Here is a 12031-nt window from a genome sequence, read left to right as displayed (position 1 = left end):
CAAGCGCAGTCCCAGACAATATTCGTCTTTTTGTGGTTTCTATAAAACATTTATAAGCTCCGTATACGAGTACATAAAACAAATATGTACCTATAAAATGTTTTTGTTTTATGGATAAGATCTTGTAAAGTTTTATTATTTGCTCATTTGAGCGGATAATAAACATTAATAGTGAAAACATAAACAACAAAAATGTTGTAAACAGCAGAAAATATCCATATGATTGATATGTCTCTGAATTATTTTAAAATTCAACTGGAATGAACGTAAATAAAAATTAAGCCAAATACATAATTCCGGACGAATTTATTATATTTGGGCTGTTAAACACTGCCTGGTTAATAAACGACATTTTACAGTTTGAATTAAATTTAGAGATTAAAATATTATTATCATCAATAACTTGTTAGCACATTTCAATTAAACACAAAATTTTATTATTAATTCGTATACATGAATGGCAGTCACCGCTTTTATTAGCCTTTCTAGCTAAATTAATCTGACTTCGACAATAAGTCTTACATAAATATAAAAAAATAGCCACTGTTATCGCAATAGATAAGTGACACTATATGTCCACAAAACATAATAATAATTGATAGTAAAATTGAATGTAGATCGTAAGATAAAATGTTAAATAATTCAGTTCTCGTCTTATTAGCTTCATACTACTACTGGGTCGCCGAGAAATAAAAAGTTCAGACAAAAAGAATTTGACTGAAATCCTAATAAAAAGATCTCCAAGAATTTTGTCTTAGATCATCCTGTTTCACTACATCATTAACTAATTAATACATATTATTGATATTGAACACCATAGTACCAGTAAATTGTGTTAATAGTTATTTATTTGGCGGCGAAATTATTATTTATTTTTACAAAAACTCTAATTTACTAAAAACAGTCAATATTGGTGTATTATTGTAGGCCTTTAGTGAGTCTAGTGCAAAAAGGGTTAGCTACAACAAATTGGTGAGATGAGAACTTCTGCCTCCGATCCTCGAAGTCGCGGGTTCGATTCCCGTTCAAGTCACGTGTTTTTCACATCTCTACAGGTTTGACCCAAAACTAATACACATACTAAAAAATTGTTCATCAACTAATAATTTTACATTTAAAATCGTGCAATAATGATCCTTATTAATGAACTATCGACAGAAAATATTGTAACGAGGATTATTGAATATGTACATGATTCTGACATGAATTAAACTATTTCAAAGTAAAAAATGCAATTTTATTCCAATTGTTTACTAACACGTTAAACATGAAAATTACCTACATCCATTTACCAAAAATGTGTTAGATCTTTGTTCCCGTTTAAGAAAATATTAGTTGATTTTGCTACACCCCGCTTACCCAGCTTTTTGACAAGTTTAAAATTTTACACATTCTAACGGTTTCCGTTTCTAAAAATACGAAATAATAAACCACAATAAAGCCAGAATAGGCCTCTGTAGGTTGAAATTAATCATAAATTTGTTTTTGGAAAAGTTAGCTTAGTTTTTGCTCTTTTTCTTAGAAACTGGACGGTTGATTTTTATTTTTTCTTCGCTGTTATAAGATAAAATTAATTTTTAATGATGTAAATTTAAATATAAAATTAAAAATAAAATTGACCTTTTTAAGAAAAAGATGTCGTCAGCAATGTCAAATCAATTTTTACCTCTTTATCTTAGTTTAAAATTACGTTAAAATCATTTCATAAATGACAAAGTTATTGGGCAGGAATGTCTTAGGTGGGGCATCGATGTAATAATAACATGTCTAATATCCATCAAATTCCCTCATTTTATTGACTGGTTAAAAGTACTTTCATAATAATAATATTTGTGGTCGTAATTTTCTATCAATCAAGTAATTAAATACTTGACACGAATATAGAAAAATGATTGAAGACAATGATAATAGTAATGCGTGCCGGTTCAATCAATAGAGCTCATTTTTCCCTATCGTGACACTAAAAAAAGTAGGTCCATTGGGTGACATGGGTGTTCTTAGCTGAGTAGGTACTTAATCTTGTTTATTTAAAGCAAATTTGGGACTGGATGCTGCAACTGACATTTTATATAAACCCACTATGACAATGTTTTATTCATTATCTCTTTTAAATAGAACAATTTGTATATGAGGGTGGCTAAAGCTGGTGATAAACTCGTATGCATTTTACCGATACAGCCGAAGTTTATCAGTCTAAAACTGTGTCCGCGGGAAATAAGTGTAGGTTGCACATAAATGATTAAAACTCCCGTTACAAGTCGCAATTATTATAGTTTTGAATTCTGTTTACAGTTAAATTAATGATTTCTTACCATAAAGATTCAGAATTATCATTTAGCATGTTTTTTGTGTAAAAAATTTAAAAGCTCCATTTATCGAACGCAAGAAAATCCGGGATGCGAGCACTATACAAAAAAAATATTTTTAGGCAATAACAGTAATATCACAAAATTATTTCAACTATTTTTATTCATAACCCACGTTGCGAGTTTTCCCAATAATACTTTTGATGTCAACAGCCTCTTCTTATCCGACACATGCAACAAAACTATTTCCTAGAAAGCAATAAAAAAGCTCATTGAAATGCGCATATTTTCCTCTTGAAAATGTTCCACTTTGACCTTTAACTTCAACAAGTTCTCATCAACTCATTTATAAGAAATGTGAATGCATTGATTTGTGAATGACCGATACGAAGTGTCTGGAAAGAAATTTATGACTCGACTTCATGCAGGAAAGTGCGGTTAGCAACTAGTCAATTCTCCTGCTGCTCCGTTACACCTTGCCCACAGCAGAAGCAAGGCAGTTAACCTCAACCAGTCGTGTGGAATAAACAGTTTTCAGTTGCTTCGTCTTCGTACCGGCGACCAAATCGCTTTTGTTTTTCGGAGAAGCAAGAAATACACGTGATTCCAGAAGGGTAAGTTAATGAACAGTTCATTCTATCAATAAATAATTAAAACCTAGTCCATTGATTTTATCTGTAATATAAAAAAAGGAAGAAAAAATTTTACGAGATGGTACTGTTTATTTTTTCTAAGCTTTTAAAATCCAAAGTCTTGCATGAGAACTAAAACCCATCAGATAAGTATTCTACTTGAAAAAACTGTTTTTTGTTTATAAGAAAAAAGATCTTCCAGCGATGCACCAAGTGTGAGCGCTTTTGTTGCAGAACCACAGGTCTAAATAATCTATATTTCGTGTCTTTTAGTGACATCGGCATGCAACCTTTATACCCCACTGTCCCAAATAGACTTGACCAAAATCACTAAAACGAAAAAAGCGTGACTTTCTTTTTTTTTTTCTTTCCAGCTAAGGAGTATGTTTTAAAAACCAAACATCGTTGCCCAAAATAGCGAATCGTTGTAAACAAAATCCAAGATGACTTCCAGATTGGCCGAAATGCAAGTAAGTAAATGTTGGTTTAAAAATCATTATAAAAAATAGCCTTTTCTTTGAAAACATGTTTACCTAAATTAGAGTTTGTGTGGGCTCCAAGACAGGGCGCAACCCACAAAAACCTTGAAGTGGCAAATGAGTTTTTGCAACAATAAAATTCGTAAAGCACGACTTCATTTAAATTTCAAAGTTCATAAAAATTGAAGTAGTTCTAATACGCGGGTAATCCATATTGACCTGTGCGACGAACACCTGTTTGAACCGATGACACATAGGCCCAGTTCTACCTATAGGAAATCGATCGATTGTGCAGAACACGACCTAGAAATGCACTTATAAATTCGTAATTAGGTATCATCAGTACGTGCGACCCCGTCCAGACATTTTAATTTTATTAGGTTTTATTTTTTAACAGTTTATTATTAAGTAAACTGCATTTACCACCACCATTTTTAATGAATATAAACTTAAAAATATTAACTTGTCAAGGATTAGTTCTTTATTTATCAATGTTGAAGTCGGTACTAAATAATAGAACAAGGTTACAATTAATCGTCGCTCATGTACAATGCTAGACATCCTTAACAGTATGTTTAATTAATAATAAGCTGATGACTCGCTTCATAAAAAATCTTAAAGAGGATGACCCATTGATGGTAATTCCTGCCGGCCGGCGTCGGCGTCGCTATAAAAGGTTTGACGTGTGAATATACGTAGATCAACTGAAATCAATATATTGTTAAAATGTGTAGACAAGAAAATAATACATCCACGCGAAAATGTGAAAGTTGACATTGGAAAATTGGTTGATTCACCTCAGCAAGTAAAACTGCTTCGTCGAGGTTGGTTGATCAGGCGTTAACTGACGGTCGGCACCCACGATATCTGACTCACCTCGTCTTTCGAACTCAATCTTCCTTATATAGTATTATTACATAATGTCGTTATTAATCACGGCACTGACGTGGTAGCTACAAAGTCTGCGAAAATTTGGACATGGGATACAAAAGATACGAATCGTGCTTCAGCTTTGGTTTATCAGCAGATGAGATGTTGAGATGCATTTTAAACAGGCAAGATCTTCAAGAGAAGATACGTTAAACTGGACTAATTAGATACTAAAAACTGGTACAGAATGTCTCTGCTTGGATAAAATTGTAGTTTACTTTCTTCATTTTCCTTTCCTGTTCTTGTGGAAATTGGTAAATAACGACCTTTTTTTAAACCTAAGAAAATCGAAGCTTTCGAATCATTTCACCGTTTATAGTAAATAGATTTAAAAATTAGGAATACAGTAAAGGCTGTTTGACACGATCACATTTTTTCTCAAATTTTTGTTCGTAATATCTGTCGATTGACATTCAAAATTTGTCACAAAATTAATGCAGAAAAATGTTTTCTGTTTGCTAACCTTCAAAATCAGCGGTTTGGGGGTTTTTCTCTTCATTTGGCACATTTTGCAAAAATATTTTCTCCTATTTTGCTGTTTGCCACGAGAATTTTATTTTTGAAAATAAATTCTCAAATTTTTATTCGTAAAAATTTGAGAAAATATGTGACCGTGTCAAACAGCCTTAAGACGCTTAATTAAGTTGCTTTACAAAACCCTTTCAGACCTTTTAGATCCTCTAAAAAGAACTATTTGAAACCTTTGTATGCAGCCGTTTGCAATTATACTGTTCTCCATTTGATTTGATTTCTTTTGATTACATATTTGTAATCTTTGGATCCTTTCAGAGCTTTATGCTTTAGTTTCTTTGTGTTAATTCTGTAGCTTTACAGTATTTAGATTCTGTTGCTATAAATCGCCAATTTTATTTCTTTTATTCTTGGTTAAATAAATTAAAGATGAATAAATTACATTTTTTTTTTTTTCAATTCTCACTAATTAAATTCTCATTTTATATATTTAATAATCTTAATTTTAAAACAATACAAAGCAAAGTAATTGCAGTATCCAATTTATTACCAGAAAAATCAAAACTAGTTTACAGAAAAGAGTATTTAAGCAATGTTTTTTTTTTTAAATCCTAGTAAATTTGAAAAAAATTGTATGATACACGTGAATAAACAAATTTCATCCATTCAAAATCTCAGATTCGCCTTGTGTGCTAAACCAGTACAATACAGTACCGTAACATCTCGCTTATCCGACATTCCAAAATGCGAACAGGCACTGATTTGATTTTCACCTCTTTAATCCGAACAACGGACGTACATTTTTTGTGCCACTTCACTCAAATTGAAAATTTTGCCGATTTATTAAACTTTAAAAGTGTGGTTGAAATAAAAAATAACCAGGAAGAAAATATCCCAAAAGACGTTCTGAACGAAGCTGCAGTTGCACTATCCAAATTATTTTCAGAAAAATCTAAATTAGTTTACAGCGGTTTCACACGAAATGAAATGAACTTGACACATTAAAAACTAAAACATCTTGGAGAAACATAATTTGGTAAAAATCGAATATATAAATCTTAAATTACCCAAAACCATGAATCTTTGAATTGTTTGCTACTTCATACTTTAAATAACCACCTTCTTTTCACTACTCTTCGTTCATCTATTTTAATTAAATTTTTCTCTTAACTTTACTTATTTTTTTTACTCAAAATATAACTTTACACTTTTACCTATCGATATGTCAAACTTATTACGTGACAGATTCACAAAATGACACTTTGACATTAGAATATTTTGTTTTCAAGTTTTTTTTTAATTTAATACAAAACTCGTTAGTAAATGTCTTATTACTTGACCGTAGTTCGTTGAAATACGCGGCACAGGTATTTCAACATGCTTCTCGTCAATAATGTGTCATTTCCTGACTTTTATGTAAATAACTCTATTAAGAAACAAAACCTATTTTGGGTTAATTTTAACCAACTATGGAGATTGTAATGATAAAAATTTAGAAGTATAAAATAAAATTCATACTTTACGAATTTTGTTGTTTTAAACGATTCAATGGCATTTTATTGCGCGGACACTCCTATTTTAACTAATTAATTTCCCCTTACAAACAAATTTAGGTACATTTTGCATGAATAAAATAAAACATTCATATTCATAAGTGAGAAACATAAAACAAACATTATATCACATCACAATGCAGGCGTTAATTTTTGCATTCGAAACGTTTTCAGAAATTAATCTTTCCGCGAATTGTAGATTGTAGAAGCTTTATTCATGATTTCCCTGAAGTGTAAACGCACCTCTCTACAATCAAAATCATTACCAAGGATTTCACCGGCTTCCATAAATATCCCCTTTAAACCACTAAATAGGGACCAAGGAGCGCATGCCTTTTGGGATTTATAACACGCATTACATATTGATATTATTCAGTTAGTTTACTTACGCTAAACTGTTTACTATACTTTTTGTAGGTTACTACAAATTCATGATGCAGAAATATTTATCGGCTAGTTTAAATTCTGTTGTATCTATAGATTATGAAACTTCTTGGGCTGCAAAAAGTTTACAAGAAGCTCTTCAACAAGCTAGATTTGATGTAAGGGTCAACAATCGTTTTGATTTAATACTGAATTAATGATTGAAATTAATCTACATATTATAATTAAAATCGCTTTTTTTCAGGCCAAGTTTCAACAAAAACAAATTCAAGAGAGAGAAGAAAAACTTCTCCGACTGTATGAAAACCAACAACAAAAGGCAATTGAGAAAGTGAGTCGTGGAAGTGCTGGAAGTAACACAAGTTTAGGATCAACAGGCGGAGGAAAAGTTCGTCAAATGTTTGACGAAAGGCGGCAGAAAGCAGGAATCGACAAAAGCTACCCCCTCGAACCTCTGAAAGCGTCAAGAGCGAACAACCAAAAACGAGGCGGAAGCATGGATAGAATAAAAACCACCTCATCTAGAACCGTCGTGAAATCAACAGTTCAAAAGAGTGTTAGTCAGATTAGAAACGGAAAACCAGTCGTCAACAAACAAGAGATGTATCATTCCATTTACAATAACAACGACGGAGATGAGAGCTTCAAAGTGCAAAGACTCGAGTGTGACAATTTAAATAAAACCTTTAATAAATTCAACTCCGACTCATTGATAGAAATGATGAACAATCAAAATCTTAATGACTCTCTAGACAATGAAGAAATGCCACAGTTGGAGTTTGATGAACCAGATGAACCAATTTTCACCGGAAAGTTAGCTAATCTCGGAGGAAAACTGCCAAGTGAAACTATTACAGCACGGACGGAAAAGAATACGAGATCGGGGCCAAACACGTTAGGAAAAACTTTCCGAAAAGAAACGAAGGTAAGCAGTGGCGTTAAGTGTCCTATTGGTTCAAAATGACCTCACATTTAATTTAAATAATTATTATGCCTGATATAACTGTTTCCTAAAATGGTCATGTGTTCGCAGTAAATACAAACTTTCATGTTTATTAAATTATAACTAAAAAATAGCTTAAATTGTTTGCATTCAATAGTGTGAATCATTCGGTATCGTCGATTACGTAACGAAGAATCTGAGATGCTTCTAAATGAGATGTTTTTAAATGAACCGTTAACAGAAAAACCATATTTTTTTTTAACTATTAAATCCAACTTGCCAAAACTTTCCATCTATTCCATTGATAGTATTCCTGCATTCGGCGGCTCATCCAATAATTTATTAATTGCGATTGATTTTATCGCCCCCATTGTTTTTCAGGGTCAAATGGTGTATTCATATTAAGTAGCTAATAATACCTCACAGAATGGCCCTATTATTATTTTACTCTCTGCAAAATTTATGTAGGTCCTTCCATAAAATCAATGTTTAAAAAAATCTGACTAAGTGAACAATTTTCCCACATTATAATACTGCGTTCATTTAATTACATATTTACATTAGCGCAGTATGAAAAAATTGTTTTATACAGCATGGATTTGATAAAGAAGTCAGTAAAATCGAAGTTACGAAAGATTGGATCATTAATTAAATTATAGGTCACATGTATTAAGAATGTTTTTATAAATATTTAAACAGTTTTGAAGCATGAATATTTTACCTTCTAATTTGTATTAAGTCGAGATATCCAATTGAGTTTCTTCATGTTATTTATTGGCATTTTGCATCAAGTTATTTTTATAACATTTAATTGCAAAAATAATACTATTAATTTTGTTATTGTTATTTTAAAATTCTGCATGGGTTTTTCGAAAAAATTAAATTTTCGAATTCGTAATATGTAACACCGGATTGTCACCAACCGAAACGCGAGAAAAACGACGGCGAAAACCGCATCTTTTGATCTATTTGGGTGATGGAGCAAAAAAATCGGATATGTAATCGCTTCTTATTCAGTTATTTGCGGACATACGTTAACAATTCTAACAGTTTTGAATTCTGCGTAACATGAACAGCAATAACTTGAATTTACTTCACAAGTAAGCGAGATATTGACGGAATTAGTAGATTAACGTACATTTTTTTTTTGAAAAAATAGAAATTTAGAATCTGGGATAATGTGTAACAACGGATTTCTATCGGCCCAAGGGCGAATAAAACGATGACGCAAACCGCATCTTTCTCTCTGTCGTTGTTTGGGAGATAATGAGAATTGAAAATTTCTAAATTGAACATCACCCTCCGAAATTTCAATCGCTTTTAATGCAATTATATCTTGCCACACGGGGAAAATGATCACTGTTTTGGATTCCACGTGAAATTCTGCGTAAAGTGAGTATCAGTAACTTTACAAACTTCACAAATAAGCTAGATATCGAATGAAGTTTTCTTTTTCAAAAAATTTAGTTAATCTTTTAAAATTATATGAATATATGTTAGAAACACAAGTGCGAAAAAAACCTATGACGAAAATATTTAATTAAAATAAATAAAATAATACATAATAATTATCAAAAAAAAATCATTTAGTCCTCGAATTATTTTGTTATAACTTTACATTCCAATTATAATAAGCGAAATACGGCAGCAATCCATTTAAACTTGGAAACTTTATACTGAAACGCACCTAATTATTGTAAGTTAGAAATCGTTGACTAGCAATTTGTTTTCATTTTTTCCACATTATTTAAATATAACAATTTACTTTTAATTATTATTGTAATAATTCATTAATAAATTATTTTAATTCAGCTTAATGTATACTAATAATTTTCTTTCCTCCATTGGCGTGCAATATTTATGGCATTGCATCAACTTTTCAATTTTTAATTTTATGAATGTTCAATTATTTATGAATAGTCATTTTTTAATTAAGAAACAAACATGCAAAAGTCAACATGTAGATATAAACACCAAAGTGAAGATTTAAAAATTTGAAATCAACTTTTCTTTTAGGGCGTAAGAGAATATTAATGCACCTTATGTATGCAACAAACTTTGAGTTCTCTCTGGTGAATAACCCCATTCTTGTGTAAGAAAAATATGTTTTTTCAGTTAGAATTTAACATAATATAAACCAGTTCGAAAGATAAATCAAAAGATACAGGCATAATATTAATATATTAATATAAATATTCATAAAAAAGTTGTTAAAATCTAATTTATTCTTAATTTATTAAAAAACAATGTAAATGATGACATAATGTTTTTATCTCGTGGAAATCCTTTGTGGTTATTTATGTTAGAGTGTGAACAAATTACGTTTCAAATTCAATACCGCAACAACCACATTCTACTGTATCTTATTTCTTCTGGGTATCAATTCACGCACATTTTTCTGTCGTTCTTGCATGAAATTATGGACTTTGTCCATCTTACCTTGTGCATATCATTTTGTGTTAAATGATCGATATAAATGATCGCGTTTTCTCAAGAAAGTTACAACCATCGGAAACTTTTTATGATGAACCAATTGTCGTATTGTGCGAATAAATCAATTGAAACCATAGAAATGCTTTTTACAATTTTTCCTCCTTCAAGCGAATCATAATGTGTCAACAAGTGACTAAATCGTTCGTGAATTCGAAATAATGTAGAAACATTATGTTGAATCACCATTTTTCGGAGCTATCAAAAACGCTAAACAATAAAGAGGTTTTGGAAGTTTTCACGAAACTAAAAATTGTTAACAAGGCAAATACAGTGACGTTTTTGACAGTAATTAAAATTTGACTACTTTCCAGCCGATTGTCAATCGAACTGTAAAGCCGATAGGATCACCGCAGAAGCTCTCAAGTTCTTCTGTTCATTCTCAATCCTCTAAATCAAGTCCGTTATCTTCACCAGTTAGATCAGCTTCGCAGACAATGCAAGCTGCTAGCAAGGTAGAGTTCATGTAGGCTTTTGAATTTTTTTAATAATGTTTTGTTATTAGACTTCTAATAAAAAAGCAACCCCGCAGACCACTTCATCAGCGAAGGCCCCTTGCAATGCTCGACCATCAGCCAATCAAACTGCCAAATCTCCTGTTGTACGGGACGACTTAAATGAATGTAAATTTTGTAACAGGCGATTTGCATCTGACCGTTTAGAAAAACATGAGACTATATGTGGAAAGACCATGAGAAAGAAGCGGAAAATCTACGATGCGACCAAGCATCGTGTTGAAGGAACAGAGCTTGAGCAATATGCGCGACGTGGCAAAGCTACTAACAGCAAGGTAACTCAACGCTGCTTGGAAGTTTTTGGTGCATTTTTTTAATTACAGGTAACGAAACAAGCAAGTAAAAAAGACTGGCGCCGGACACACGAAGAATTTATTAATGCAATTAGAGCTGCTAAAACGGCACAAGCTCATCTTGCTAAGGGTGGAAAACTTTCGGATTTACCACCACCGCCACCTTCTAGCAATCCTGATTACGTTCAGTGTCCTCATTGTGGAAGGAAGTTTAATGAAGCTGCTGCCGAACGACACATTCCGAAATGCGCTAACTATTCTTTTAACAAACCGAAGCCTGGAACTAAAGGCAGAAAATGATTTGTGGGAGTAACAGGGTTGCCAACATTGAAATATAATAATGATTTTTTCATGAATAACAAATAAATTTTCGCCAACGAATCGAATTAGTCTAACTACTTTAAATTACGTAATTTACGATTTAGATTTCATTTCTTTAAATAGATACGTACTTAACAAACACCTCGGGAAACCAAAAGTAATGTTCTAACGTTGCTTCTGTACTTACTTTTACATTATTTATTAAACACGAACCGATACAAAGTATTTGGTAATAATTTAATTTTTAGGGTTGTGAATAAAAGCCTATCCTCGGAAAAGAAACACTCACTTTGTTTTCAACATTTAACAGTTCTGCACGTTATGATGGTTTTAAAAAGACGCAATATTTATTTATAAAGAAACCAATTAAAGAATCTAAGTGTTGAAAACGAAGCTTTCAGTCATGTTGCTCATGTAAACTACATTTTATTACTTTGCATAAAACTAGTTTGATATTATTCGTACGAACTTTTGTAAACTTTAACAATTGCGATTATGGTGCTGTGCAATGGAGAATATTTATTTACACAAAATAACGTATTTTTTATATATTATAAATATTCGTAAATATGCTAGAAACTTAATGTTGTCTAGTCTGCTTTTATGTTCCTTTTTATAAATAAAATTTTGCTTAATATTAGGTTGTTTGCTCTACCTTATTCTTTCATACTTCACTTGTTTTTTTTTTAAACCTAAAAATGGTGGATGCGCCGG

General features: G+C 31.6%; 1 protein-coding gene across 2 annotated transcripts; it reads left to right on the top strand.

The window, feature by feature from the left end:
• The first annotated feature begins 2713 nt into the window (after positions 1 to 2713).
• LOC148181138 (uncharacterized) lies at positions 2714 to 11954 on the top strand. 2 transcript variants are annotated; one of them, XM_088046660.1, is made up of 6 exons: positions 2714 to 2920; positions 3313 to 3408; positions 7000 to 7680; positions 10503 to 10643; positions 10694 to 10978; positions 11027 to 11954. In XM_088046660.1, exons 2-6 carry the CDS (start codon positions 3382 to 3384, stop codon positions 11294 to 11296), a joined length of 1404 nt encoding a protein of 467 aa, XP_087902786.1. In that variant the 5' UTR covers positions 2714 to 2920; positions 3313 to 3381; the 3' UTR covers positions 11297 to 11954. The 2 variants fall into 2 exon arrangements, with proteins under 2 accessions (XP_087902786.1, XP_087902777.1); XM_088046651.1 differs by lacking the exons at positions 2714 to 2920; positions 3313 to 3408 and adding an exon at positions 6776 to 6913.
• The last annotated feature ends 77 nt before the right edge of the window (positions 11955 to 12031 follow it).

The sequence above is a fragment of the Gnatocerus cornutus genome, chromosome 1 (assembly GCF_029298725.1).
Source record: "Gnatocerus cornutus isolate USDA-ARS CGAHR chromosome 1, icGnaCorn1.1, whole genome shotgun sequence".
Classification (NCBI taxonomy): domain Eukaryota; kingdom Metazoa; phylum Arthropoda; class Insecta; order Coleoptera; family Tenebrionidae; genus Gnatocerus; species Gnatocerus cornutus.
This window is presented reverse-complemented; position numbering and strand designations above follow the sequence as displayed.

What these genes read in the sequence shown, in the direction of transcription:
- LOC148181138 (XM_088046651.1), top strand. Translation starts at nt 6,803, where the DNA reads ATGATGCAGAAATATTTATCGGCTAGTTTAAATTCTGTTGTATCTATA. An exon ending in CTTTCCGAAAAGAAACGAAG is followed by an intron (nt 7,681 to 10,502) that starts GTAAGCAGTGGC and finishes ACTACTTTCCAG; the next exon opens with CCGATTGTCAATCGAACTGT. An exon ending in CAATGCAAGCTGCTAGCAAG is followed by an intron (nt 10,644 to 10,693) that starts GTAGAGTTCATG and finishes TTTTGTTATTAG; the next exon opens with ACTTCTAATAAAAAAGCAAC.